General features: G+C 47.6%; 1 protein-coding gene across 2 annotated transcripts in view; it reads left to right on the top strand.

Annotated features, from left to right (window-relative positions):
• The window catches only part of CLIC5 (chloride intracellular channel 5), a 155,465-nt gene that overhangs the window by 56,968 nt on the left and 74,100 nt on the right, over positions 1-24,397 (top strand). Inside the window, exon 1 of one of the 2 annotated variants that reach the window (XM_069488098.1) lies at positions 2,208-2,427. The exons of the other annotated variant lie outside the window; for it this stretch is intronic. Coding sequence (XP_069344199.1) covers positions 2,365-2,427 — 63 coding nt within the window. The 5' untranslated portion in view covers positions 2,208-2,364. Of the gene's footprint in view, positions 1-2,207; positions 2,428-24,397 lie in introns of those variants that run through there. 2 annotated transcript variants of the gene reach the window in all.

Raw genomic sequence — 24,397 nt, 5'->3', positions numbered from 1 at the left:
GCTATAATATACCAAGAGGGTTGCAAGTTGGGCTTGGTGACCGCTTTCTTCAGTGAGAAGGAGACATTTGCAGTTGGAGTCTGTGGGAAAGCAGCTACCATAAAGGGTGGTCAGGACACCTTGCCCTCTTTTCTGCCTGTCAGATGCCTGATTTTTCAGGAAGGTTGGGCTGAAGTGCCTTTTGTTCCCTGAAGCCTTTCCATCTCCCCATTCCAACCATGGGCAATAGTCTCTCCACATTCCAGCTTATATAGTCCCTCTGTCTGCTCAATTCAGGTGGCAGGCTTAGTTTTCCTTTCATGTGACTATTATCTTGAAATGGATTTTAATCTCCATTCAGACCAGGAGATAAAAATCTCTTTGGTTTCCTCCAAAATGACTTAAAACAGTTTGCATTTAGTTTGAGAAAAGAAATTGGTAGAGTAGTTGAGAACACAGGCTCAGTCTGTCTGGGTTTAAATCCTGATTTCACCATTTTATAGCTAAATGAGTTCGGGCAAGTTACTTACGCACCCCATGCCTCAGTTTCCCCACTTGTCAAATTGGGATTATAATACTATTTGTAAAGACTAAACAAGTTAAGACACGTAAAGTACTCAACATTATTGGCTGGCACATTACAAGTACTATTACTTATTTTTTATTAAGCAATTCATTCTTTCTTATAAATCTGTGAACAAATACATATTTGTAAGGAAGGCAAGACAGAGCACAAACAGGATTAACTAAAGAGAAGGTGAAGAAAAGAAAGAATGTGACCATGTTCTGGGTGCAAAAGACCTAGTAACTATTTGTAAAAGAAATGAGGGGCAGAAATGTATATTGGTGCAACCACTTTAGAAAACCATATGGCAGTATTCACTCAAGAAAAACATTCTTATACTCTACAACTCAGCACTTCCAATCCTAAGTGTATACCGTAGAGAAAAGTGTTCATGGATCTAACCAAAGGATGTTTGATAGGTAGAACGGTTCATAGCAGAAGTATGTGTGATGGTCATTAACTGGAAACTGTGCAAATGTCTATCAACAGAAAATGGATAAACTGTGGCAATGAAAATGGATAGTCTGCAACTACACACAGCCCAATGGATGAATTTCACATAATGATGAACAAAAGAAGCCAGACAGCAAGATTCCAGGCAAAACTACCCTGTGCTGTTAAAAGTTAGGATAAAGGTTACCTTGGTTGAGGAGAGAGCTGAAGGGGGAGGAGAAGTAGAGAGGAGAGAGCAGGAGGAGTTCTGGGGGTGTAGGTAACATCTTACGTCTTTATCTGGGGCTGGCTACACGGCGGGGGTGAAGGGTGGTTCAGATTGTGAAAATTCTTTGGGCTACACACCCATGATCATTTTTCTGCATGCGTATCATACTTCACCACAAAAAAAAAAAAAAGAGGAACAGGAATGAAATAAGAATAAGAAATGAAGGGGAAAATAGAATGAAAAAGAAAATGAAAGAAAGGGGAAGGAAAAAAAAAATCCAGAAGGGTGAAAGACAGGGATCCTTGGCCCAGCCGCACCTGACCCGGTTGGCGCAGCCCTGCGCCCTGCCACCGCCCCTGCCCCGCCCCGCCCCCAGCGCTGCTCTCTGTCTGCTCAGCACCCGGTGCCAAATGCCCGTTCTCGGGTGCTTTTCCTTCCCTGCCCTCTCCCCACCGCCCCTCTCCTTTCTGAGCTGCGCTAAGGCAGGAAGGGTTTTCCAAGTGGGTAACGCTGGTAGCAGAGTAACTTGAAGCTAACGCTTCATTAAAGAAAACCTTCTCCTCTCTTCTTCCCCTTCCCCTTGCTCTTCTCCTCCACTCCTTCTCCCCCACCTCTGCATCCCCCTCCAGGACGTCCTCTTGGCCTAGGTGGCAGAGCCTGCGCCAGCTCTGTCCCCGCCTCCCGCACAGCGGGGTCGTGCGGCGGGGGCTGGGGCGCTGCAGAGGCCGGAGCTCCCGGGTGTCCCCTCCCGTGCCCCCGCCCGCGTCCACGCCCGGGCTGACCCCGCCCCGCGGCCGCCGGCTATTTTGGGCGCGTTGGCGGCGGCGGCGGGATCGCTGACAGTCCCGGATCCTGTGACACCTCTCGGCAGCCTGGCACTTGTTGCTCCCAGGACCTGTGGTCATCCCTTCACCCGCCTTTCCCCCTTCCCCCTGCCCCCTCCCGGCTTCTCTCCTTTCCGTGTGATCACCTGGGACACTGACCTCCCAGACTCCGCTGCCCGGGGAAGAGAAATAGATGGTTTAAAAAAAAAAAAAAAATTAAACGCCGCCCTGAAGAGGGGCCCCGCCGGGCAGGAACACGAGCGCAGAGCGCTGGCCTGGGCGCTGCAGAGGTGGCGCCTCCACGGCCCGGGACAGTGGCCCTGGGCGGCAACGGCATGACAGACTCGGCGACAGCTAACGGGGACGACAGGGACCCCGAGATTGAGCTCTTCGTGAAGGTAGGTCAGCGTCCGGGCTCCCGCCGCACCTGCCGCGCCTCCAGCCGGGCTCCGGGCGGCGCGGGCTCGCGTGCCAGGGCGCGGGTCGCGCCCGGACTCAGGACCCTCCCCAGGGAGGGCAGCCCGGGCCCCTGGCGGTCCCCTGGGCGGCCTTTCCGCAGGCCGGCACCTCGCTTCGGGGTTCCTGGGTGGAAAGGAGTGAGGTACAATCTGGCAGGTGGCTGTCTTCTCGGAGAGTTGTCCCGCAGTTTGTCAGACCCACCACAGGACTGGCGGTCACCGCGGAGAGTCCCGAGCCCGGCCGGGGCGCGATTTTGGCTGGCCCTGAAGGACATCTCCAGGTATAGGGACATGGCAGGAACCTCACTGCATCTGTGAACCTTTCTTCTAAAATGGGAGGAGGGGCAGGGACGGGAGAGAGAAGAAAACATTATTGATACGATTACCTTTGGCAAAGCAAAAATAACATGTCTTAAAATTTCCTTTCCCTCTTTTATTCAGAACTGCTAAAAAAAAAAAAGAGAGACAAAGGTATTTTCTTGCTTTGTGATTTGCAAAGTAGAAAACAAACACCCGTTCCCCGACGTTCTTATTGTCACAATCATGATTGCACAGGGCAGTTAGTGCCCAGGGAGCGCTCAGCGTTTGGAAATAGGGGAAATCTCCCCGTCGCCCTGAGGCCGGCTGGGATGAAGGAGCGCAGTGCAAAATTAAATTAAGTCGCCTTTCTTCCTGGGAAGAAACAGGCTAACGTCAAAAGCTGCTGTGCTTCATTTGCAACCCGTAGGAGAAAGGATGGAGGCCGAGGCAGCGTTTCCCGGTCGCCGGTGTAACGAGAAAGAAACATTTGATCAGTCCTCGGTGCAGGCACTGCAGGAGCCGGGAAACCTGAGGCGCAGGAGAGTCGCCTCCAGGGCCCAGAGGAAAGAGTCGCCAGGACTTGGGGGAGGGGAGTCCTCAGGCTGCCCCAGCACAAGACCTTTCACAAAGGGGAAAAAAACCCTGGAATGCCTTCCCTAGAAATATGCAGGTAGCTCAGAATGGAAGAGTCCTGAGTACCTGTCAGGGGCCTCCTGGCTGAATTTAAAAGGCATGAATATTCCCTGACTGGGGAATGATGGTATTTTGCCCAAAGGATCCTTGTCTACAAGCTAAGTAAATAGATTTGTACAAATAGTATAAGGCCTGTGTACAACTTGATAACAACTGATGATCTTTGGTGCCTTTTGACTCCTAAAATGTATAAAATCAATTGTGACTTATTTTACACTTGATAAGTGACCTGCCTCAGTTGTCTCAGCCTACCACAAAGGTTCGTTAAATTTCTTTTGCTGGGTTTTACATTCTCTGTGTTTATTTTTCAAAATTACTCCTGACATTTAGTGACACTTGCATTCTGTGGCCCGTTCTCTCCCCACTGTGGTGGCCCCTGTGCCCACAGTTGGTCTCTGGGATGCCCTCTCCCTCACCCCCACCCCCACAGGATTTTTAGTTCCTCTGGAAGACCCAGGCTCTAAAGAGTCACATCATCCCCTGTGAGGCTGGGCAGTGTTGGTCAGTAAGCGGGTGCTCTGAACTCCAACATCCGGGCTTGCGGTCTGGGAGGGAATAAGGAGAGCTCTAACGAAGCTGGGTCTTGCTGCTCTCCTTGAAGAAAGCTATTCTAGAAGTTACTCAGATTCCCTGGGAGTAGGCAGTTGCAAGGTGTCAAGTTCCTGAAAGATATTTGAAACACAAATTGGTCCTTTAGAGCCAAAGGAGCCCTTTGCCCCACTGCTAGGCGTGGACACCAATTCTACCTGCAGCTTTGGAATGTCTTGCTGGCACCTTTGGAGATTTTCTCCATTTATGTAAAAAGCACACTGCACAGCTCCCAGTGCCCCCAAAGAATTCTAAAATGCCTGTGTTGCCATTTGTTTTTTCCCTAAAGGAAAGCAGTCCATGAAAGCTGGGCTGCCCTTCATGGCCAGCTCAGAAACCAGATTGATGGGGAGAATAAACAATCAGATAGGAAAGCTGTTTTGACAGCGGGGCCCTCCCCACACCCCAACCCAATTTTTGAGTTTCTGGTTGGTTGTTGTTTTTTTACAGGGCCAAGTAAAGGCTAGAAATACTGTGAAACAAAGATGCTGCCCAGACCTTGCTTGAACCCTGTCATTTAAGCGAAGCAATGTCCTCATTTACAGAAGCAAACTTTTCCAAAGTTTGAAGTTTCTCTAAACTATATGATTGCCATAGAAAGAAAAGTCTTCTTGGTGGTGGTGTCAGGTAACAGGTGCTTTCTCCAGGGCAGGGTGGGTCTGCATGAAGCTTCCCAGGCAGGGCACGCCCTACCCAGTCAGTCCTGATGTTGGTCATTGTCAATGGCCCCTTGAAATCAAGGACCTCCCCAACCTGGCCTGTCCACCGGGTCTACCACTCTAAACCTCAGTCGCCCGGTGAGTTTCAGGGAAGGACCTGCGATTCTCTCCTATGTCAATTGGTAGTCATTATCTGTCACCACTACTGCTAATAATGATGAGAAGAAGAAGAAATGGCAGCATTTTAGGACTTAGGAAGTATGTTCAAATATCTTATCTCATCTGATCCTCAGCAACTGTGTTTATGAGGCTTAGTTCACTCGTGTGAAAGATAAAGACAACAAATAAACCTTACTCACAGGAACCTCCTGACGCTGGATGCTGTCAGAGCACTTAATGAGCCACAGTTTGCTCTTCTAGTGACAGCCCAGAGAAATGAGAATGATTAGTCCCGTTTTATGCTTGAACAACACGTGTGCTCAGAGAGGGTATGGGAACTGCCCAGAGGTAGACAGCAAATAGCAGTCAGCTCCAGTCCTCAAATCTGGCAGTGGAAACTAAATTTCTTGCTCTTTTCCAAAGACCTGTATGTCAGGGCTGGTACCATATTTTGCCAAGTTAGACTCTCAAGTGCCATCCATGATGATAATTATTTATAATTTATTAATCTGTTCATAGAATGCTGTCAAGGAGTCTACCTCCATTTCTGCTATGCACTCCAAATCTTCCCCTTCCAGGAACATTCTAACAGTGGCTTTTAAGAGATCATTTCCCCACAGTTTTAGTTTCTTCATCTATAATAAAAAAGTTTAAAGGTTAGATTAGATCAGCTCTGATTCTAATGTTCCATAATACCTGGGGCAGGGGGCCTTGGAGATTTGGAGACATAGGACCTGAGTTCAAGTCTTGTTTCTGCCTCTAATTGACTCTGAACAAATTATCTAACTCCCTCAATAACCCCCTCTTAAAACAAGAGAGTAGCTATAAATAAGATGACCATATGATTTCTTGTCCAAACCTAGACACCTCTGAAAATGAAAGAAGATGTCACTAATAATTAGGCTGGGACAACAGGTGTCACCCGGGATTGTTTGGGGGGCAAATCAGGACATGTGGTCACTCTGGTTATGAAAACACGTAGCCACAGATTCGCTGTGAGGATTCCAAGGGAGGATATAGGTGAAAGCACTTTGTAAATTGAAAACTGCTGTAAATACATTGACTTCAATCATGATATGAGTGCCATGGCAGATAGAACCTTTCTGGATCTACACGTCCTTGACTTGCCTTAGGGAACAAAGGCCTGGTTCCTTCCTCACTTGCAGGGATATTTTGAGAGTAAGTGAGATCATATGTAGCTTGGACTTTGATCACAAGGGGAGGACAGCAGGTTAGAGACTTGATAATGGCCGTGAGTGTGTGGTTTATTGAAAGAAAGAGAGCAAGGAAGTAAAAGCAAAACAGAAAGCAATTTGAAAAGACAAACACAGGATGTGCTGTGTATGTCAGATGGAGACATTCCTCCCGCTTGTGTTGCTTCCTCCACACCCAGTCTCTGCCGTAGACCCCAGTTCTAGAAAGCTACCAAAGTGAAGCGACTATGGTAGGCAAATGCATCACCAATGTCTCTTGGGCCAGGAACTGGAGTTTCAACAGAAACCAGTGGTTCTCAACTTTGGCTATATATTCAGATCACTTAGGGAGATTTTAAAACTCCAGGTTGCTCCCCAGGCCAGCGACATCAGTGTCTCTGCTGCGGGGACCCAGAAACAGTATTTTTACACCCACTCCCCGGTGACTGCAGTGTGCAGCCCTGGCGGAGAGCCACTGAGTCATAATTAGAGGCAGGTCCACTAGCAGGCAACTGCTGCCACAGCTGGAGCAGGTGGCCTTGCTGGCGCTGGTTAACGTCCAGAACTTCTAACAGCCTCGGGGCATCAGGGTCAGGAGTGCTGCTGATGGAGAGCCTGCACCCAATCCTGCTCAGTTAACAGATGCTGACGGCCCGTTAAGCCCTATCCACAGCACTCCAGAACAATCAGTGCATGGGGTCGGTCTAGTCAAATAATCATCAGGTCAGTGCGGGAGAAATAAAACCCAGTTCTGCTAATTGTCTGATGGAAATGACTAGTTGTTTCATTTACCGAGTGACCCAAAAGGCTCTGACAGTGGTGCAGGGTGCAATACAAGTTGTGGCGACCTGTGGTGTGGTCATCTGACTTCTAGAACAGACAGGATCGAACCTTGTGGTGCTCCCACTGTGGCCCCGAGCTTCTCTGACTGCCTCGTCACCTTGGGCAGCTCGCCTCCCCCATGAGCTCACTAGGTTTTCAAAGTTCCGTCATCACACTGAGTGACTGCGTTTTTCTTTCCCACTCTCTCCAGGTTTTGCTCTGAAGCTGATAATCCCCTACCCAAACTCACCTGCCTGCTGTGGCAGTGAGGGCTTTTTTTCCCAGGAACACGTCCATGGAGTGCTAGTGTCAAAGGTCGAATGATGCACATCTCAGGGGCCCTGGCTGGGGGCTGGGGGCTGGGGGTGACGACTGTGTGTCTGCGACTGTGCGTCTGCAGAGGCTGAAGTCCGCTGTCCGTGGTGTCATTTGCGTTGTCTCTCTGGGCCTTCGTTGGCTCCCTACGCCCAGGGCAGAGGGTCTGTCAGTGTGACCAAAAGTCAGTTAAGTCAAAAGCTTTTCATTCTTGGTTCCCTTTGAGTTGCCACATGCTGGGCCCACGTTAGTGGTGGCAGGAGATGCAGTGGAAGAGTGAGACTCTGGGTGTCAGGCTGTGGTTCACCAGCTGTTGTGGGCAAGGACAGGCTGTTTGACCTCTTTGGACCACAGTTGTGGGTTTTTTTGGTTTGTTTGTTTTGCTTTTGTTTTTTACCAGTGCAGTGCTAGTAAGGGCAGTCCGTCTCGCATAGAGCTGGTGTTATGAGCATCACGAGCTATGTATGAAGCTGAGGTATAAGTAAGGCCTCCTCTGCAGCCCCATGGAGCCCAGTTAGTGAAAGGGAAGCCCTTGGACTTCCCTCTCGTGATATGTGCAAGAAGTCAGAGCCTCAGGCCTACGTGTCCTATCTCATTGCTGGAGCCTGGACACAGACCAAAGGTAGCTAGAGCTTGGTGCAGCCATCACGGGGGCCTCTGACTGGCTGCTGCTCCACAGGCTGGAGCCACTAGAGGCCACCGTCCAAGGTGAAGTGGTCACCCTGACCACAGGGCCAGTGCAGATCCCCGACCCATCGTGGGGTTCTTCAAGCTCAAGGGCATTCGATTCCTCCTGTCCGTTGCTGTCTCCCGGTGGCTGGGCCAGGGTGCATCAAATACCTGGGGATGCCACACTGGTCCCCCCTTTCAGCTCCGTGTGGATGGTATTGCGGGGCCTCATTTCCTTTCCTGTTACTGGGCTCTGGGGAGAGCCTCCTCGGCTTACCTGAGAGGTGCCTGTAACTTTGACCCTTGGGTGAGAAAGCAAGCTCTGGAGTCTAGGTCCTTCGTTTCCAGGAGGACCCCTGGTTCTCTTGGCAGATATTCCCACCCCCTCCCCAACAACCTCTGCATAGCCACAGTTGCTTGCATGGAAAATAAACACATGGCAGTGGACGATGGGAGGTTGCTTGGTGGGTACAATGTGCGTGACTTCAGTGATGGATGCACTGAAGGCCCTGACTTCACCATGGTGCAATATATCAACGTACCAAAACAGAAAAATATATACACACATGTACATGCAGTATCTATCTGGATCATAGGAAACGCATGACAAACTCTCAGTATCTGGGATCTATTAAAACTGTTACCCAGAAGATACCCTCAGTTGTCTTTGTCATCCAGGCTGGAGGAACTGGAAACAGTGAAGAAGCAAAGTGGTTGAGCCTGAGTTTCCTGAAGATGTGGTTCTAGTTCTGGAGAAGCTCTCTCCACCCAGGGCCTCTTGGATCTGACACTGCCTGCATTCTGAGGGGTCAGTCCAGTTACTGGGGGCATCTCTCTGCCAGCTCCCTGAGTGACAACCTACTTTGGAAACTCACGTTTTCCTTCAGGAAGCATCTTAGTTCTCAGATGTGAAATTCTTTAAGGATAAATAAGATAGGTGGTCAGCTTTCAGAACTGAAATGAATCCTTCCTGGTAAAAGAAGTGGAGTTACTAACTTCTGGAAGTACCCCCTAGCTCTGCGGGCATGGGAAGATTCTTTGCATCACATTTATTGTGGCATTCGTTGGTAAACTGTGGCTCGGCTGCTGGTTCTCAGCCTGTGGGGCATGAAAAAGTCACTGCACTTGCCTTTCCCACGTGGACTTGGCCAGGCCCTGTCCTCGGAGATTCAGATTTAGGTGGGTAGGGTAAGATCCACGTATCTGTATCCATAAAAAGCTACCCCGGGCTGATTCTGAGGTTGCTCAAAGACTGAGAGCTGGTGGCTTAGAGCGAGGGTAAGTAGGGCCGAACTACCCAGTGGGGCGTCGAAAGGGCAGGATGAAGCCCAGTCCCCACTTGAGACGCACATTTCACAGGGTGGAGGAGGCTGCGGCAAATATGCTTATTCACACGAGTCACCCCTGATTGACCTCAACTAAACCAGAAAAGGGAGGAAAGGAATGCTTTTGACCTTTCTTTTGCAATTTGCTTTTCTTTCTTCACATTTTTTTTTTATGATATAGAAGTGGCACATAATTTTAAAAGCTAAGCAGGAAGGAAGATATTAGTAAGATCCTAAACTCAGGAGTTAGAGGATTGAAGACAATCAATCAATCAATTAACCAATTAACAAAAATGTTTATGGAACACCTATTCTGTGCAAAGTTCTGTGAACACTGAAGGGGGGGAGGAGATTAAAGAAGAAGATGGGGTCCCTGCAGTCCGTGAATGTGCAGCTGAGGAATAAAAATGCAAACTAGCGTCAGTGCTGCATGAGTGCAGGAGGTGAATCGGGCCGTGAAGATTAAGGGACGAGTGTGGCCTAAATGGGGTCCCTAGGCTAGTTTGGAGGGAGGTGGGACCCGAGTTGTGCCTTAAAGAATGATCAGGATTCACAGAGGTGGCCAGGAGTGGGCACCCATGTGAGGAGCAGCAGAAGTGTGGAGGTGAGGATGTTCAGGGCCCACGGGGACACGGGGTGGCTGAAGAGAATGGTACATGGAAGGGAGCAGCTGGAAACAAGACAGAAAAATAAAACACCGAAGCTCACCGTGGGTCCCCAGTTAGAAGGCGAAAAGAGAGGAGAAAGAGAAGAAAAAAAAAAAAAGAAAAATAAAACAGCAACAATAGCAGGAGAAGGTCTTCAACAGAAGGGGCAAGTGGTTTCTGTTTCCTTGTAAGTAGTTGGTAGTGATCAGAAGTGTCTACACGGGGTAAGAGATCGATCTGGTCCGTGTTTGGAAAGGTTCATAGCTGGGTTGCATGATGGAGTGGGAGAGCCAATAAACTCAGAGTAAGAAGACCTGATTCCAGGTCCTGTGCTGCCACACGCTGGCTGTATGACTTTCTTTAAGGCTAGGTTTCCTTTTCTATAAGATGGTATCAACAATCATAAAATCATAGAATTTTCTGATTTAGAAAAACTTCCAGAAGTCATCTAGTCTGATCCCCTCTGATCAGATAAATTCACAATCTCACATTTTGGGATACGTGCTATATGGATTTAAGAAAGATACAAGAGAAAAGTGACCTAAAACATGAGCGACTGCTGTTTTTGCCATTGTCATTGTGGCTGTGTTGACTATGGCCACATCAGAATGAGGAGAGCCCTGGGCAGAGGCTGAGCAGAGGACATGCCAGTGGTCCTGTCACGAGGCCATCCAAGCCCAAACTAGGGCTGAAGGCAGAGCGTCCTTGGAATAGTGATGTAAACACAAAATTAGGTGCATATCCTGGAAGAAGCCTGTGCAAATACTGTATAAGAACGATACCAACACTTAAGATTCAGCAGTTTCGTGGTACCTTCCCCCCTGGGGAAATCAGTGTCCACATTTGGAATGATGACATCATCGATGGGCTTGACCGATAAGGCCTAAGATGTTATAAATGAGTGAGTGCAGATAAATGAATTGAGCTTTAAGGTTCCATTCAACTCTGAAAGCTAAGACTCTGTGGTTGAAATAGGGCTGTGCGGAAGGGAGTTGTTCATGAAAATAATCTGGTTTGAAACAGTTTCATCTGAAGTGCTGGCAGGCCAGCCAAGTGCAGGTGTCTGTGAGGGGGCAGGAGAGTGAGAACCGAGGATCAGAGGGCCACTGGGGTTAGGGATGTGCACCTGAACTCTGCTTAGCGCTACGGCTGAAGGAATAAGTTGCCCAGAGAAGGGAACATGGAGAAGGAGTATGGAAATCAGGATTGTGCTTTAAGAAATGCCCATTTGAGGAGGAGGAATGAGGCCCACGAGGGGTTAGCAAAGGTGATGAAGCAGGGAGAGGTAGGAAATAAATGTAACGTCCGGAAGGGTGAAGGGAAGGGTGTGAACAGTAGCTCAGAGGCAAGAAATGTCAGGATGTGTCCTGGAAGAACTAGGAGTTCTGCTTGACTGTGGCCAAGACGGCGTAAAGGGATGTGGGGAAGGCAGATGGAAGTATAAGTTAGGGTTCTGTCCTCATCTGTTCAGGCTGCTGTGACAAAATACCATAAACTAGGTAGCTTGTAAACAGCAGAAATGTATTTCCCACAGTTCTGGAGTCTGGGAAGTCCAAGATCAAGGTGCACCTGCAGATTCAGTGTCTAGTGAGGGTCTGATTTTTAGTTCATAGATGGTGCCTTCTCCATGTGTCCTCACGTGGTAGCTGGGGAAAGCTCTGGTCTCTTCAGCCCCTTATAAGGACACTAATCCCATTCCTGAGAGTTCCACCCTTATCGATCTAATCACATTCCAAAGGCCCTACCTTCTAATACCATCACCTTGAGGGGTAGGTTTTAACCTATGAATTGGGGGTTGGGGCACCTACATTCAGGCCATAACAGGCTGTATCAGGAAGCATCTCCAAGGGCAACCTGAGCAGTTGGACTTTTATTTACAATGTGGAAAATTGCATGTGCTCCTGTCTGCTTGTGACCCAATTGTACTTGTGAAGCAATTGTATTTTAAAAGAGAGGGAAGTGTTCAATTATCTATATGTGGCATGCCTGGCTCTGCTGCATCTGAGGAGGGCTATTTTGAAGTGGGAGTTCTTTGCAGTGTGTCTTGGGTCACCCACAGGCTGTGGTATTTAGAAGTTTGGTGCTGGTTTCCCTACACCCTGTATCAACACCTATGGACCTTAAGGTGACATTTTTACTTCTGTTTATCATTATTCTATGATAAGGAGGAAACAAACAGGTATGAGACTGGAGAAATAACACAAAAGGGAAGGGAGGGGAGGATGTCCAACTAGAAACCCATTAGTTGGAATAGAGAGAAAGTGAAAACCATGTCCCAGTTACTGTCTCTTAAAAATCCAATTTGGGGAGTTGTCATGGCAACAGAGAGAGGTTTCTTGATTCATCCCAAGGCCTCTCCCCTCAAAGTATGTCTCTGCTTCCCAATGCTGACAGCAGCAAAGGCCCCGTGAACACAGCAGGTGAAGGGGAGGGGCAGACCACCTGCCTTTTATTCATTCTGGCATTTGGGTTCTGTGGCATTCTGTAGTCTTAGCATAAAATCTAGGGCCCCCTGGTGTCTTTGGAATTTGCCTCTGCAACCAAAGGAGCCATGCATCTGTGGCCTTTTATCACAAACACTTTAGATTTTTCTTGTGGGATGCAGGGTTCTGGGCAGGGCCTCCCCCCAGGACTCTGAGAGAGGAGAGCCTCGTGGCCTTTCCTCATTCAGATGCTTCCTGAGTATAACAGGGGTCTGATCTGTCTAGCAGGATTATTATGAGGGTCAAATAAGACAAGAGACATGGATGGACTTGTTTTGTAAACTAGGGTTTTCACTGTTCAGAGGTGAGGCACAGTGTGGGCCAGTACAGGCCAACTGCTGAAATGACATCCATCGGCTCGTTCACACGACAGCTCAATGCAGTGTTTGGTGAGCCGTCTTCCCCACCCAGGCTCCTTCCGCCCTGCAGTTCTGCAGCTGCTCTGGGCTGCCAGCTCCTCTGCTAGACCCTGCGTGTTGCCAGCATAGGGAAGATCGAAGGTAGAGGACAGCGTGGTAGGTTTGCATGGTCCCTGCCTGGACGTGGCCAAATCACACTCACCGCTTTCCCTAGCCCAGAACTCAATCCTACTGCTGTTCCTGTGTGCAAGGGGGTGCTGGGAAGTGTCATCTAGCTGTGCTCCCAGGAGGAAGTGGAGACAGGCTCAGAGAACAAACAAAAAGCCAATCTCTGTCACAGAAATGAAGTTACCTATTTCCTTGTGTCCTATCACTACGTCACCTTGGATGGCATCCCCTGAGCTGGAATCCCACCTGCAGCCTCTTTCGCCTCCCATCCACCATGCTTAACAGCATCCACTTAATCTTCCTAGAATACTGTCTTCATCACAGCAACTCCCCTACCTGCTTCTACTTGATTTTGAAGATAGTCCAACTAGGTCCACATTCCTTTTCCCAATCTTATTTCTCACATTCCCTCAAAATGGTTCTTTATGTGTCCATACAGTTTTTGAAACATTTTTAAGTCTCTCGTCTTTTGAGGAAGGAAAGGATTTAATTCTCATCACACAGTAGGTGACCTGCCAGGGGCTGCATACTGGGTTCTTCTGCACACGCTTAGAGAGAAACCCGGAGATCCTGATTCCAGACCTGAGCACCCTCCACCGGAACAGGGTTTCCCAGCCTTTCACCACCATAAGAGCCACCTGAGTCATTTTCCAAATGCCAGCCCAGTGTTCTAATCAGAGTCTTCAGGGAGGGCAGGTCCCAGACCTCTGTAATCTGACAAGTGTCACAGGTGACTGCTGCACTGTCCAGTTAGGGGAACACTGACCAGGGCCCACGGGGGCATCCTGAAGCCAGACGAGTGGGTCTAACGGTGGAAATTTAAACACCGTGACATTCAAATGTAGGAGAGAAATTTGGTAGACAAGTGGGCTCTCTCTGCTCTCAGGTCACTCCAAGGTACATAGCATCCCCGTCATCTTAAATGGCGACCCCTAACCCTACAATTTGCTCCGTGGAATTGTAAAAACAGTCATGGGCTTGTTTTTTCTTATTTATTTTTTTTTATTTTGCAAAGCTGCTCATCCCCCCCCACCCCCCCCCCCCAAAGTATAAGGTTCTTGGAGAGGGAAATGTTGGGAAAGAGACTGGGGTGGTGGGAGGGGGAAAAGGCCAGGAGAGACTGAGGGGAACTGACGTGACTTGGCACATAGAAACACCAGTCTCCATCTACAGGCTTCTTGTCCCAGAAGTTTCTCTGCATTTTCAGAAGTCAGAGAATCAGTTTGGAAACTGAACAATAATAGCAGTGGCTATGTGCTATTTTGAACGCCTTGCTTATGTTAATTCCTTAGATTCTATGAAGTAGGTCCTGGTATTATTCCCAACTTACAGATGAGGAAACTGAAGCTCACACTGAGTCCCCCCCAAGTAAGTGCACATAGCTAGGAGATGGTCCAGCCGGGCTTCAGATTCCACCCCCCGGGAATCAGGATCTGTGCTCTCTACTGCTTTATTTCACCCAGACTCTCCCAGCTTTATGAAGAGAAAGTGCTGGGCTGAATTGGGAGGCATCTGTCCCGATGGTGAGCTATCAAGGCTTGGTTTTCCTTAATTCTCCATTGGTCACAGTGACTAGTCCAAGGTCAAGGTCAGATCCCTACACTTGGCAAGCAGGGCAACTACCAGACAGGATGAGTTGGAGCCGCCTAAAGACCTACCTGTTCCCAAGTCTCTTTCCCACGTTTTTGCCACAGTGACATGAATTCCCACCCTTTGATCAACACCTTTATTCTAAGAAATATTTCCCAGAGGTCCTTTTTAAAATATAAGTATGTTACTCTGGATGGGCTATACGTGGACCTGGTAGCCCCACCTGACACATTAGCTGAGACTATGTTATACGGGCAGAGGGAAGAGGACCAGAAGGCGGGGGGCGGTTGGAGAGAGACCAGGAGCACTGCATGCTACTGGGGTGCCGGGCATGCTGTGCCAGGTGATGTCAGGGCTTGGAGGAAAAGTGGTACCTGTTGTACAATGTAGAGGTGGCCACCAAGGGCAGACTTTGTCCCCGGCCAACGTACCCAAGAGGTGGCCATTAGCCCATGTGCCTCAGTCAGGACTCTAGGTTAAGCTTTGAAACTCATTTTTGCAAGGATGAAGCCCTTGACTTGAAAGAAATCGTATGTTTATTCCAGTTTGCTCTTCCTCCATTACTAAGAACTAGACTCATGTATAGCTGTGTATGGTAGAGTTTCACAACAAAAGAAATACATAGACAACTTGCCAAGGCACTATAAAGGTGAAAATAACAATAAATTTAACAATGGTGTCTGTGGAATTCAGTGGATCTCATTGAGTCCTCACAGAATTCCAGCAGCTTCATCCCGTCTCGAGGCCCAGACAGGTTGGGCTGGTTTAATGCCACACAGCAGACTGCAGCCAGGGTCGAGAAGAGAGTCACTGGCTGCACTTCACTCCAGGGGTCCAGCCTCGCTGTGCTAGGCCTTTCTGGATCATTCATGGCACAGTCAAAGGTAGCAAGACCAGGGAAAGCATTGTAACTAATAACAATTTGTCGAGCATCTGCTGTGCGCTGGACATTGTGCCAGGCACTCTATTTAAACATGTCCCTGTTCCTTTACAACAATGCCATGAGATAGGCATAGAGCGACTCTTTTACGGACAAGAGGTCTGGGCTCTAAAAGTTTAGATCTTTTGCTCGGGGTCCCATGGATAGTGGCAGAGTTGGGATTCAAAGCCAGGTCTGACTGACTCTACAATCTTTTAATGCGTGTTCGTAATGAAGATAACAAAGCTAAAGTGGAGGTGCTTGAAATACACGTTTCCATCCGGCAGCTGCTTAGGGAGGCCTCCCAGGTGCCAGGCCCAGGGTCTGGGGCAGGGAATAGGAGCTGCACGAGGTAGGTGCAGTTGGGCCCTGGCAGAACCTGCAGCCTGGGCCAGGGCAAGGACGAAGCTTTTGGGGCTCGCAGCCTGGGACCTGGCATCAGGAAGGCAAGAGGCAGAGCTCTGCAGCACAGGCAGGGAAGGGCTGGAGTTTGATTCAACGGTGGGGCATGAGGGGAGAGGCCCAGCTGAGCTCAGGGAGAGGAGGGGGAGAAAGCCATGGGCCTCCAACCCTCCCTCCCCATAAGGCTGTTGCCAGGACAGATTCCTGACGAAGGGACCATCGTACGTTGTCCACCCCTATCACGACCCTAGGAGCTTCTCTGGGCATAGGCCTCCCCCTGGGAACTGAGGACACTACTGGAGAAAAACCGTGGACTGTTCCTTCTGGTCCCTCTCCCAGTGTAGGTCACTCGAAAGGATGATAAGAAGCTTATCTAGGCCTAATGCTCCTCAGAAGGCATTTTCCATCTGTGTGCCAAGAATCGCTCTAACAAGGGCGAGGCACCTTTCATTCCAGAGTGGGAGATAAACAGCTCTCAGTGGGAATGCCTGGGGTGAGCACGTCCCGCGTGCAGCCAGGGAGGGGAGCGCAGGGGCTGCCAGAGGCACCTTGCTCACGAAGGGCTGTGACTTGGGGGAAGGGTGGGCAACACGGAGCTGGACAAAGAGGCCTGGGTGGAGGACAAAGATCACCCGTGTCCTGGCTCTGCTCCCCGGGCTTGGTGCTGATTTCCTTCCTCGGGGTTGGAACGACTAGGGTAGCAACCGACTGAAAAGGTCATCTGAAGTCGCAGAGCAGAGGGCTCCTCTCCTTGTGCCGGCTATTTCCTACAAAGGAGCACGTGCACCATCATTTTATTATTACACATATAAGCACAGCATATATCTGTACAGTGGACGCTCGAACAACGTGGGGGTCAGGGGTCCCGACCTTCTGCACAGCTGAAAATCCATGGATAACTTTTGACTTCCCCAAATCTTAACTGCTAATAGCTTACTGTTTACTAATAACATAAATAGTAAATTAACACATATTTTGCATGTTATAGGCATTATATACTCTATTCTTACAATAAAGCGAGCTAGAGAAAATAAAATGTTATTAAGAAATTATAAGAAAGAGAAAATGTATTTATACTCATTAAGTGGAAGTGGATCGTCATCAAGGTTTTCATCTTCGTCTTCATGTTGAGTAGGCTGAGGAGGAGGAGGAAGAGGAGGGGTTGGGTAGTTGGTCTTACTGTATCAGGGTGGCAGAGGCAGAAGAAAATCCTCATATAAGTGGACCTGTGCAGTTCAAACCCACGTTGTTCAAGGGTCAACTGTATACACACGATACATAAGATATATATAAAATTATGTATATTACATATATATTTTTTTTCCTCCTGAGATTTGAGGTCCAAGACTGAAATGCCGCATCCACAAGTGTTTTCCATGCACCATATGCTCAACCAATTATACTGCTGTGTGAGTCCATAGGTATCTTTGCATTTATTCTGTATTCACCACTTGTTAATAGAGCCACACAGTGGAGTTCAGGAAATTTGGGTTTTGGTTCTGTTTCCTGCCATTCTGTTATTTTGGACTCACAGCTTGGGTTTCTTCATCTCAAAAATAAAGGGATTGTATGCCATGATACCCGAGGTCCCTTTCGGCTTTAAAGTTGAATCTTTGATTCTCCTGTGTGCTAAGCTCTGTGCGAGGCCCCGTGGGAAGTTCCAAAAGGACCCTGCTCTCAGGGACTTTACAGAATAGTTGGTGAAGGGACTTGGAGCCCCCGTGGTCTAGGTTGGGGTCAGCCAATGTTCTCTGTAAAGGTTCACACAGTAAGTACTTCAGGCTTTGCAGGCTATAACAGTCCCTGTTGCAGCTACTCAGTTCTGTCTTTGTAGCATAAAAGCAGCCACAGACAATAGGTAAATGAACTGACACACCTGTGCTCTAGTAACACTTTATTTACAAAAACAGGTGTGGGCTGACCAACGACCTAGGTACCCAAGTACCCAGCAATTGAACTGAACACGGCATGGTGCCAGGAGCTGTGGGCTTGGCCTTCGCTGTCAATGGTGACGAGGTTGGCAGAGCTGCCTGCATGTTCACCTGCAGCCGTCCATTCCACGAAGCATTGAGACCTGGCGACCTCAGGGCTGAATTGTAAGATGAGGCACTCCGAATTTCTTGGAGAATGTTCCCATGTGAATCCAAGTTATTATCATTCCCATTCTGCCCATGATGAAACGTGCACAGAGGCTGAGGCTAGGACATGGTTGGCAGGCCCACAAAAAGGTTTCTGTGGTTGTGGACACAAGTCCTCACGTGGGAGACCCTCATGTGGACAGAACTCTTTTTCCGATTCTACCACCGCACTTTTTCTCACTTCCCCTGCACTTGCAGGGGTTGTTCTGACAAATGATCCCCATGATATTTACTGCTCGGCCTGGCTCCTAGCAAGCCATGTGCTGCTGATACATGCTGCTTCTCTGGGCAGTTCCCTGACATCCATGTGCTGGGACCCCACCACCTGGCATTGGGAATATGCAACACGTCTGCCTAGGGATGTCCCTGTGTGAAAACTACAATGATTACCTCATTTCCAAACCAATTTTGCACAGTGAGTGAGGCAGGCAAGCCATTCCAATAGGCAAGCCAATCTGTGAGGCCTCAGACAACTGCTCCCAAAGACAGATTTCCTGAGAGAGGAGAATGTTGGCTCGTGAGGCCACACATTCCTCATGGTAAACACTTGGGGCACTTTCTGCTCTTGACTCCTTGCACCCTTGACCAAGACTCTTGGCCTCTCTGGGGAATTTTTCAACCATGAAACAGATGGGACCACATTCCTGGGCCTGCTGAATCCTGGCCTCAATTCAAATTGTGTAAACTCGTGGAATCCACTTGTGGTCCCTGGTTTTTGTTGACTTTCTTTGATTAACTCTCACATAACAGTTTCAGTGTGTGTGTGTGTCTGCGAGTGCGTGTACCTAATTTTCTCATATTTGAGGACTTCCTTTCCAGTAGTCTCAGAGGCCATGATCTGGCAGGAAATTGGTTCTTTCCTATGCCAACAAGTAATAATACAGGACACTTTTGCCCATTATTCCTATGTCCACATTTTGGGGACATTTTAACTGATTTCAATATTGACGTATAGGGTGGACATTTTTCCTCCTTCACCACCACCAAGTGCCATTTGAACACACTTCTTACAGCCCAATGTCTTCAAGACGGAAGCCTGGAATGGGCTTTCTAACCCCATTTCTTTTCTGCTTATATTAACTGGAGTGGCTTGTGTGGTTTGCAGCGAAGAGCCCTGATCATTATTTCTTTAGAAAAAATTCCAAAAAGAATCTTCTCTGAGTCTTACAGATCCTACAATATTAATTATAATACCTAATTTGAGTGCTTAGAAATGTCTCATTAGGATATTTAACACCAAACATTTATTTTATAACTCCAGTAAATTCTTTGGGATGCTTTTAGTAGAGAAGATGGAAATGTAGATCCAGCGTCGTAGGTAGGGCTTGTTATGAACACAGACCCTCGGGCTCACTGGGCCTGGGTAAACAAATCACACAGTGACTTCATTCTCCTCCCTCTCCATCCCATCTTGTGCCACCAAAGCAAAGCATTCTCACTGGGTGAAATCTAGTTATAATAATTTCTGAGAGCCTCCTTCAAGGGACGAGAACAATAGTAATAACAGCTAACATTTACTAAATGCTTACTATGTGTGTTCCAACTGCTTTATGTGTATTTACCATTCAACCATTCCATGTATGAAATACAATAATTAGTATTCTCATCGTATAGATGAAGAAACTGGGGCACCAACAGTTAAGAGGCTTGTCCAAGGTCACCCAGCTTATAAATATTCCTAACCTGCTACCTCCCTTAAAGAGTGGCCAGAGGGGCCAATGCCATCTGCCTGGTGTCTGGGGGTGAAGGGACAGTCTTCTGACAATCTATGTGCCACTTAAAGGCATAGCCAGTCTTAAATACTCTGAGGATACCGTTGTATTGGAAACTTAAGTTTTACTTTGATCTTCCTGGATATTCACCAACTTTATTTACATGTCTTCCTAAACTTAGATTAAGAGAATATCTCTGATCTTTGACTTGGCATCAGTATATTTTCTGAGAGAGGATGGACACCCTTACTATGTAAGAGGGGTTTTCCTATGTATTCACCTATAACACATTCTGCAGTGTAAATGTTAGTATTTGAACTTTTGCTATGCGGAAACTGACCTACAGGCTCAGAGAGCTTATGTGACACTACACATCTATATTTGTTGGGAGTGAGTTGTGAAACCCACCAACTTTCCATCAGACTTTGTTCCAGTGGGCACTTGTTGGTCAACTCAATTGGTCCAAAACAAAAAAAAATAAATACATAAAAGTCAAGATGGAGGGTTGTTTTTGTTTCCTTTAGGCAGTTATATTTTTAGCTGCCTCTTTAAATTGCTGACCTGTTGCTGCAATGGAAACTAGTGACTTAAACATGAATGGAAACCACTTTAAAAAATAATAGCAGGACATTGGTGCCACCTGCAGTGAAACAGAGGGTGAAGTTTTTCAGTGCAAAGAGTCTATACCTTGTTTAGTTTGATCTTCATAATAGCTTTCATTTGTAAAACACACTGCAGCCTGTAAAGAATGTTCAAATAATTATATAATTGAATTGTCCTAACAACTCTGTTCACATGACCCTACTTTCCAGATGAGGTAAGGAATTTCTGGAAGGGGCTTCGTGTCTTGCCCAAGGTCACATTGTTCATACGAGGAAAAGCTGGGTCTTGTGCACAGGTGTTTACTTCCAAGCTCTTGCTCTATGCTCTCCTCTCATGAACAAAGATGGATGTATGGGTGGAGATGTCATTGGAGAGAGCTCGTGGACGTGAGACAAATCCCAGCACAGACTCGCAGAAACCCAGAGTTCAGCCATCAGCATCCTGTTGAAGTTCCTCAAACCACTAGCCCAGGGCTGGTACTTTTGCTTTTGCCTCCTGTTTGAAGGGCGGATGTGACTTGCCCTGCACTCCGTGAAAATTCAGGAATGTCAATACCTTTAATGGGAAGGCTACCTTGCTCCTGCACTACCTGATTTGCATGTTTATTAACATTGTGAGTGTGATGTGAAGGTGCCACCCAAGATACTGGTCAAACAGTGGTATTAGGCACAGAAAAGTCGTGAGCCTAGAAAACTCCTCCCATTGATACGTCTTAATCTGGAGGTTTTTCTTACTGCTTTTACCAAAATTTCAAAGCAGTCTTGACCTTTCCCAGCCAAAATGATTCCTTCTTTACAGAGGTAGTATCAGGAATTAGGGTATTTATAGAACAATACAGCGTCTGCAGGATGCTGGGGGCTAATTGTAGGAGAAGCCAGAAGAGGGTGTCTGCAGTCTTAGGGATGACAATCAGGAAAGGGGACATGGTTTGCCCAAAATGACACCTGGAAAGCATCAGTGGGGGTGCGCAGAGTATTTAGTGTCACAGCCAGTCACGTTGTGTGTCTCTTCCTCCCCCACCTCCCCAGCATTTTGATAAGAATCTTGTTTCAACCAGATTCGAATAGATGCCAAGTGCAGCCTAGAAGGGCAGACCGAGTCTCACACATCAGCACATCCAGACCCACGTGGGCAGGAGATTCGTGCTGCTACCTGGGAGGAGAAGGCTTCAGACCCTCAGTACTGACCCTCTGTGCTTAGAACCTGGGCCTCATAACTGAGACTGGCGTTAGCTCTCTGCCCAAGTCATGCCCCTCAGCCAGCAGCTGCAGCTACACTGAGCCTGCCAGAGGGCAGTGACCACATTTGTCTTGACCTGGAAAGGCTCTGCTCCCCCGTGCACACAGATAGCTGGGTGAGCACCACAGTGTGCAACGGAAGAACTTGAGAAGTCGGCGGCAGCCTTTGCTCTCAGAATGCTTACAGCTAGATTCCACACTCTTTCTATTGTAATAGAAATTTTACCTTTGAAGACAAATGAGTAGAACCCTACAAAACAAAGATAATAGTTAAGTGTAATATAGACTTCCTTGGGTTTAATAATGACAAATGATCATAGGAATTTATGCTTCGAAGAGGTGGCTGTACCAGATGACTCACTCCTAAAGCCCACGATGGCAATTACTTTTATGTTAACCAGACAGGGCCATGGGATGTCCAGGCATTTGGTCACAGGATGTGTCTGAGGGTGTTTTTGCATGAGATTAACATTTGTGTCAGTAGACTGAGTACAGCCAATTGCCCTCCCTCATGTGAGTGGGCCTCATCCGATCAGTCGAAGACCTGAATAGAACAGAAAGGCTGAACTCCTCCTGCCCAACTGCCTTGAGCTGGGATATTGGTCTTTCCTTGCTGTCAGACTGACACTGGACTCTTGGCCTTCCTTGGGTCTGGAGCCTGCTGATTTTGGGCTGGAACTACACCATCAGCTGTCCTGGGTCTTCAGCTTGCTGACTGCAGATCTAGGGACTTCTCACTTCATAGTACATGGAGTAATTCCTTGTGAGAAATATATACACACACACATCCCATTGGTTCTGTTTCTCTGGGAGAACCTGATTCATACAGATTTTAGTATCAAGAGTAGGGTGCTGTTGTAACAAATACTTGAAAACATGGTAGCGACTGTGGAACTGGGTAACAGGTAGAGACTGGAAGAGTTTTGTGGTGCATGCTAGAAATATAGATGTTGAAGGTATTGCTGGTGAGGTATCACACAGAGATGAGGAACAAGCTATGGGCAACTGGAGGAAAGGCAATCTCCTGAATTATGTTCTAGTGTGCTGTGGAAGTTAGCACCTAGAGATGAAATTGGGTATTGAGAAGATTGCTAAGCAAAGTATTAGAGGAGTGACTTGAAGAAGGCACTGTTAGGCAAAAGGGACCAGAACTTGGAGATTTGGAAAAATCTCAGTCAATTCTCTTGCTGAATAGAGCACTAAAGGTGTGGCTGAACAACCATTTGATAAAGAGATCATGGATCTAAGAGGACTGTTTTGGAAGATCTTAAATTTTGAGAATAATCTTTTTTAATTCTCCACCTTCTGAGTGCACTGGGGTGGTGGTTCCAGGAATTTGCCTTGCTAGGTTTTGGACTTGCTTGGGACCTGTCATCCTTTTCTTCTTTTCTGTTTTGCCCCTTTGGAATGTCTCCCCTATGCCTGTCCCAACATTGTATTTTGTAAGCACATGATTTGTCTGATTTCTCAGGTTCACAACTGGGAAAGAATTTTAGCCACAGGATGACTCACGCCTCAGGTTTCACCGTTACCTGATTTAGATGATATTTAGATGAGATTAGACTATAAAGTTGATGCTGGAATGAGTTAAGACTGTTGGGGCTGTTGGGGTGAAAGAAATGGGTTTTTTTTTTGTTTGTTTGTTTGTTTTGTGTTGTTTTGTTTTTTGAGAAACAGTCTCGCTTTGTTGCCCAAGCTAGAGTGCTGTGGCATCAGCCTAGCTCACAGCAACCTCAAACTCCTGGGCTCAAGTGATCCTCCTGCCTCAGCCTCTGGAATAGTTGGGACTACAGGTGTGCTCTACTGCACCTGGCTAATTTTTTCTATTTTTAGTAGAGACGAGGCCTTGCTCTTGCTCTTGCTCAGGCTGGTCTTGAACTCCTGACTTCAAGTGATCCTCCCAGAGTGCTAGTGAAATGAATGTATTCTGCATGTGAGAAGGACATGAATTTTGGGGAGCCAGGGACATAATGCTATGAGCTCAATTTTGCCTCCCCATTCATATGTTGACGCCCTAATCCTCAATGTGACTGTATTTGGAGATAATGCTTTTAGGAGATAATTAAGGTTAAATGAAGTCATGAGGGTGGGACCTTAATCCAATAGGATTGGTGGCCTTATAAGAAGAGAGACATCTCTCTCCCCCACCTCTCTCTCTCTCCCCCTTCACCTCCGCCCCCCATTTCCTGCCATGAGAGGACAAATCCAAAAGGCAGCCATCTGCAAACCAGGAAAAAAGCCCTCGGTAACAATCAAATTGGCCAGCACCTTGATCCTGGATTTCTCAGCCTCCAGAACTGTGAAAAATAAATTTTTGTTGTTTGAGCCACCCCGTCTATATTTTGTTATGGCTGCCTGAGCAGACTAAGGTACTCTTTTAAGACCTTAGTGTTGTGTTTATAACAATAACACAAAATGTATCTTATAGGTCCCTAACAGGTTGACTCTTATTGTCAGCCAACAAATTGATAAACATGTTCTCAGTTTCATCTGTGTATAAAGCACTGTAGAGAACATAGGGGTGTGTACAGTGGAGATTATAGCCTAGCAGAAGGGATAAAGCTTGGACATGCACGCCAACAGGCATGTAACTTCAAACGCAGCAGAAGATAGCACTGAATGTTGAGCTCAGAGAGAGAAGCAATGACTTCTAGCGGGGGAGTTACCAGGAAAGATTTCGTAAAGCGAGAAGTGATGCTAATTAATGTCTCTAGGAAACAGACGTTTGCAGAGCTTCCCACATGCCTGCTAAGCTAATGGGGTCAAATGCTTGAGTTAGGGCCACAGTACCACTCATGTGGCTATTCTCAGCATCGCCCACTGGCTGCCATGGGAAGAGGATCAGGTCTCCAGTTTCTTGGATGACACAAGAGCCACGCTGACTTTCAAGTGAGACAGGACTGCCACTGATATATGTGGGTAGCTCAT

The sequence above is a fragment of the Eulemur rufifrons genome, chromosome 15 (assembly GCF_041146395.1).
Source record: "Eulemur rufifrons isolate Redbay chromosome 15, OSU_ERuf_1, whole genome shotgun sequence".
Classification (NCBI taxonomy): domain Eukaryota; kingdom Metazoa; phylum Chordata; class Mammalia; order Primates; family Lemuridae; genus Eulemur; species Eulemur rufifrons.
The sequence above is the reverse complement of the archived record's forward strand: the minus strand, read 5'-3'. Positions and strand labels throughout refer to the sequence as shown.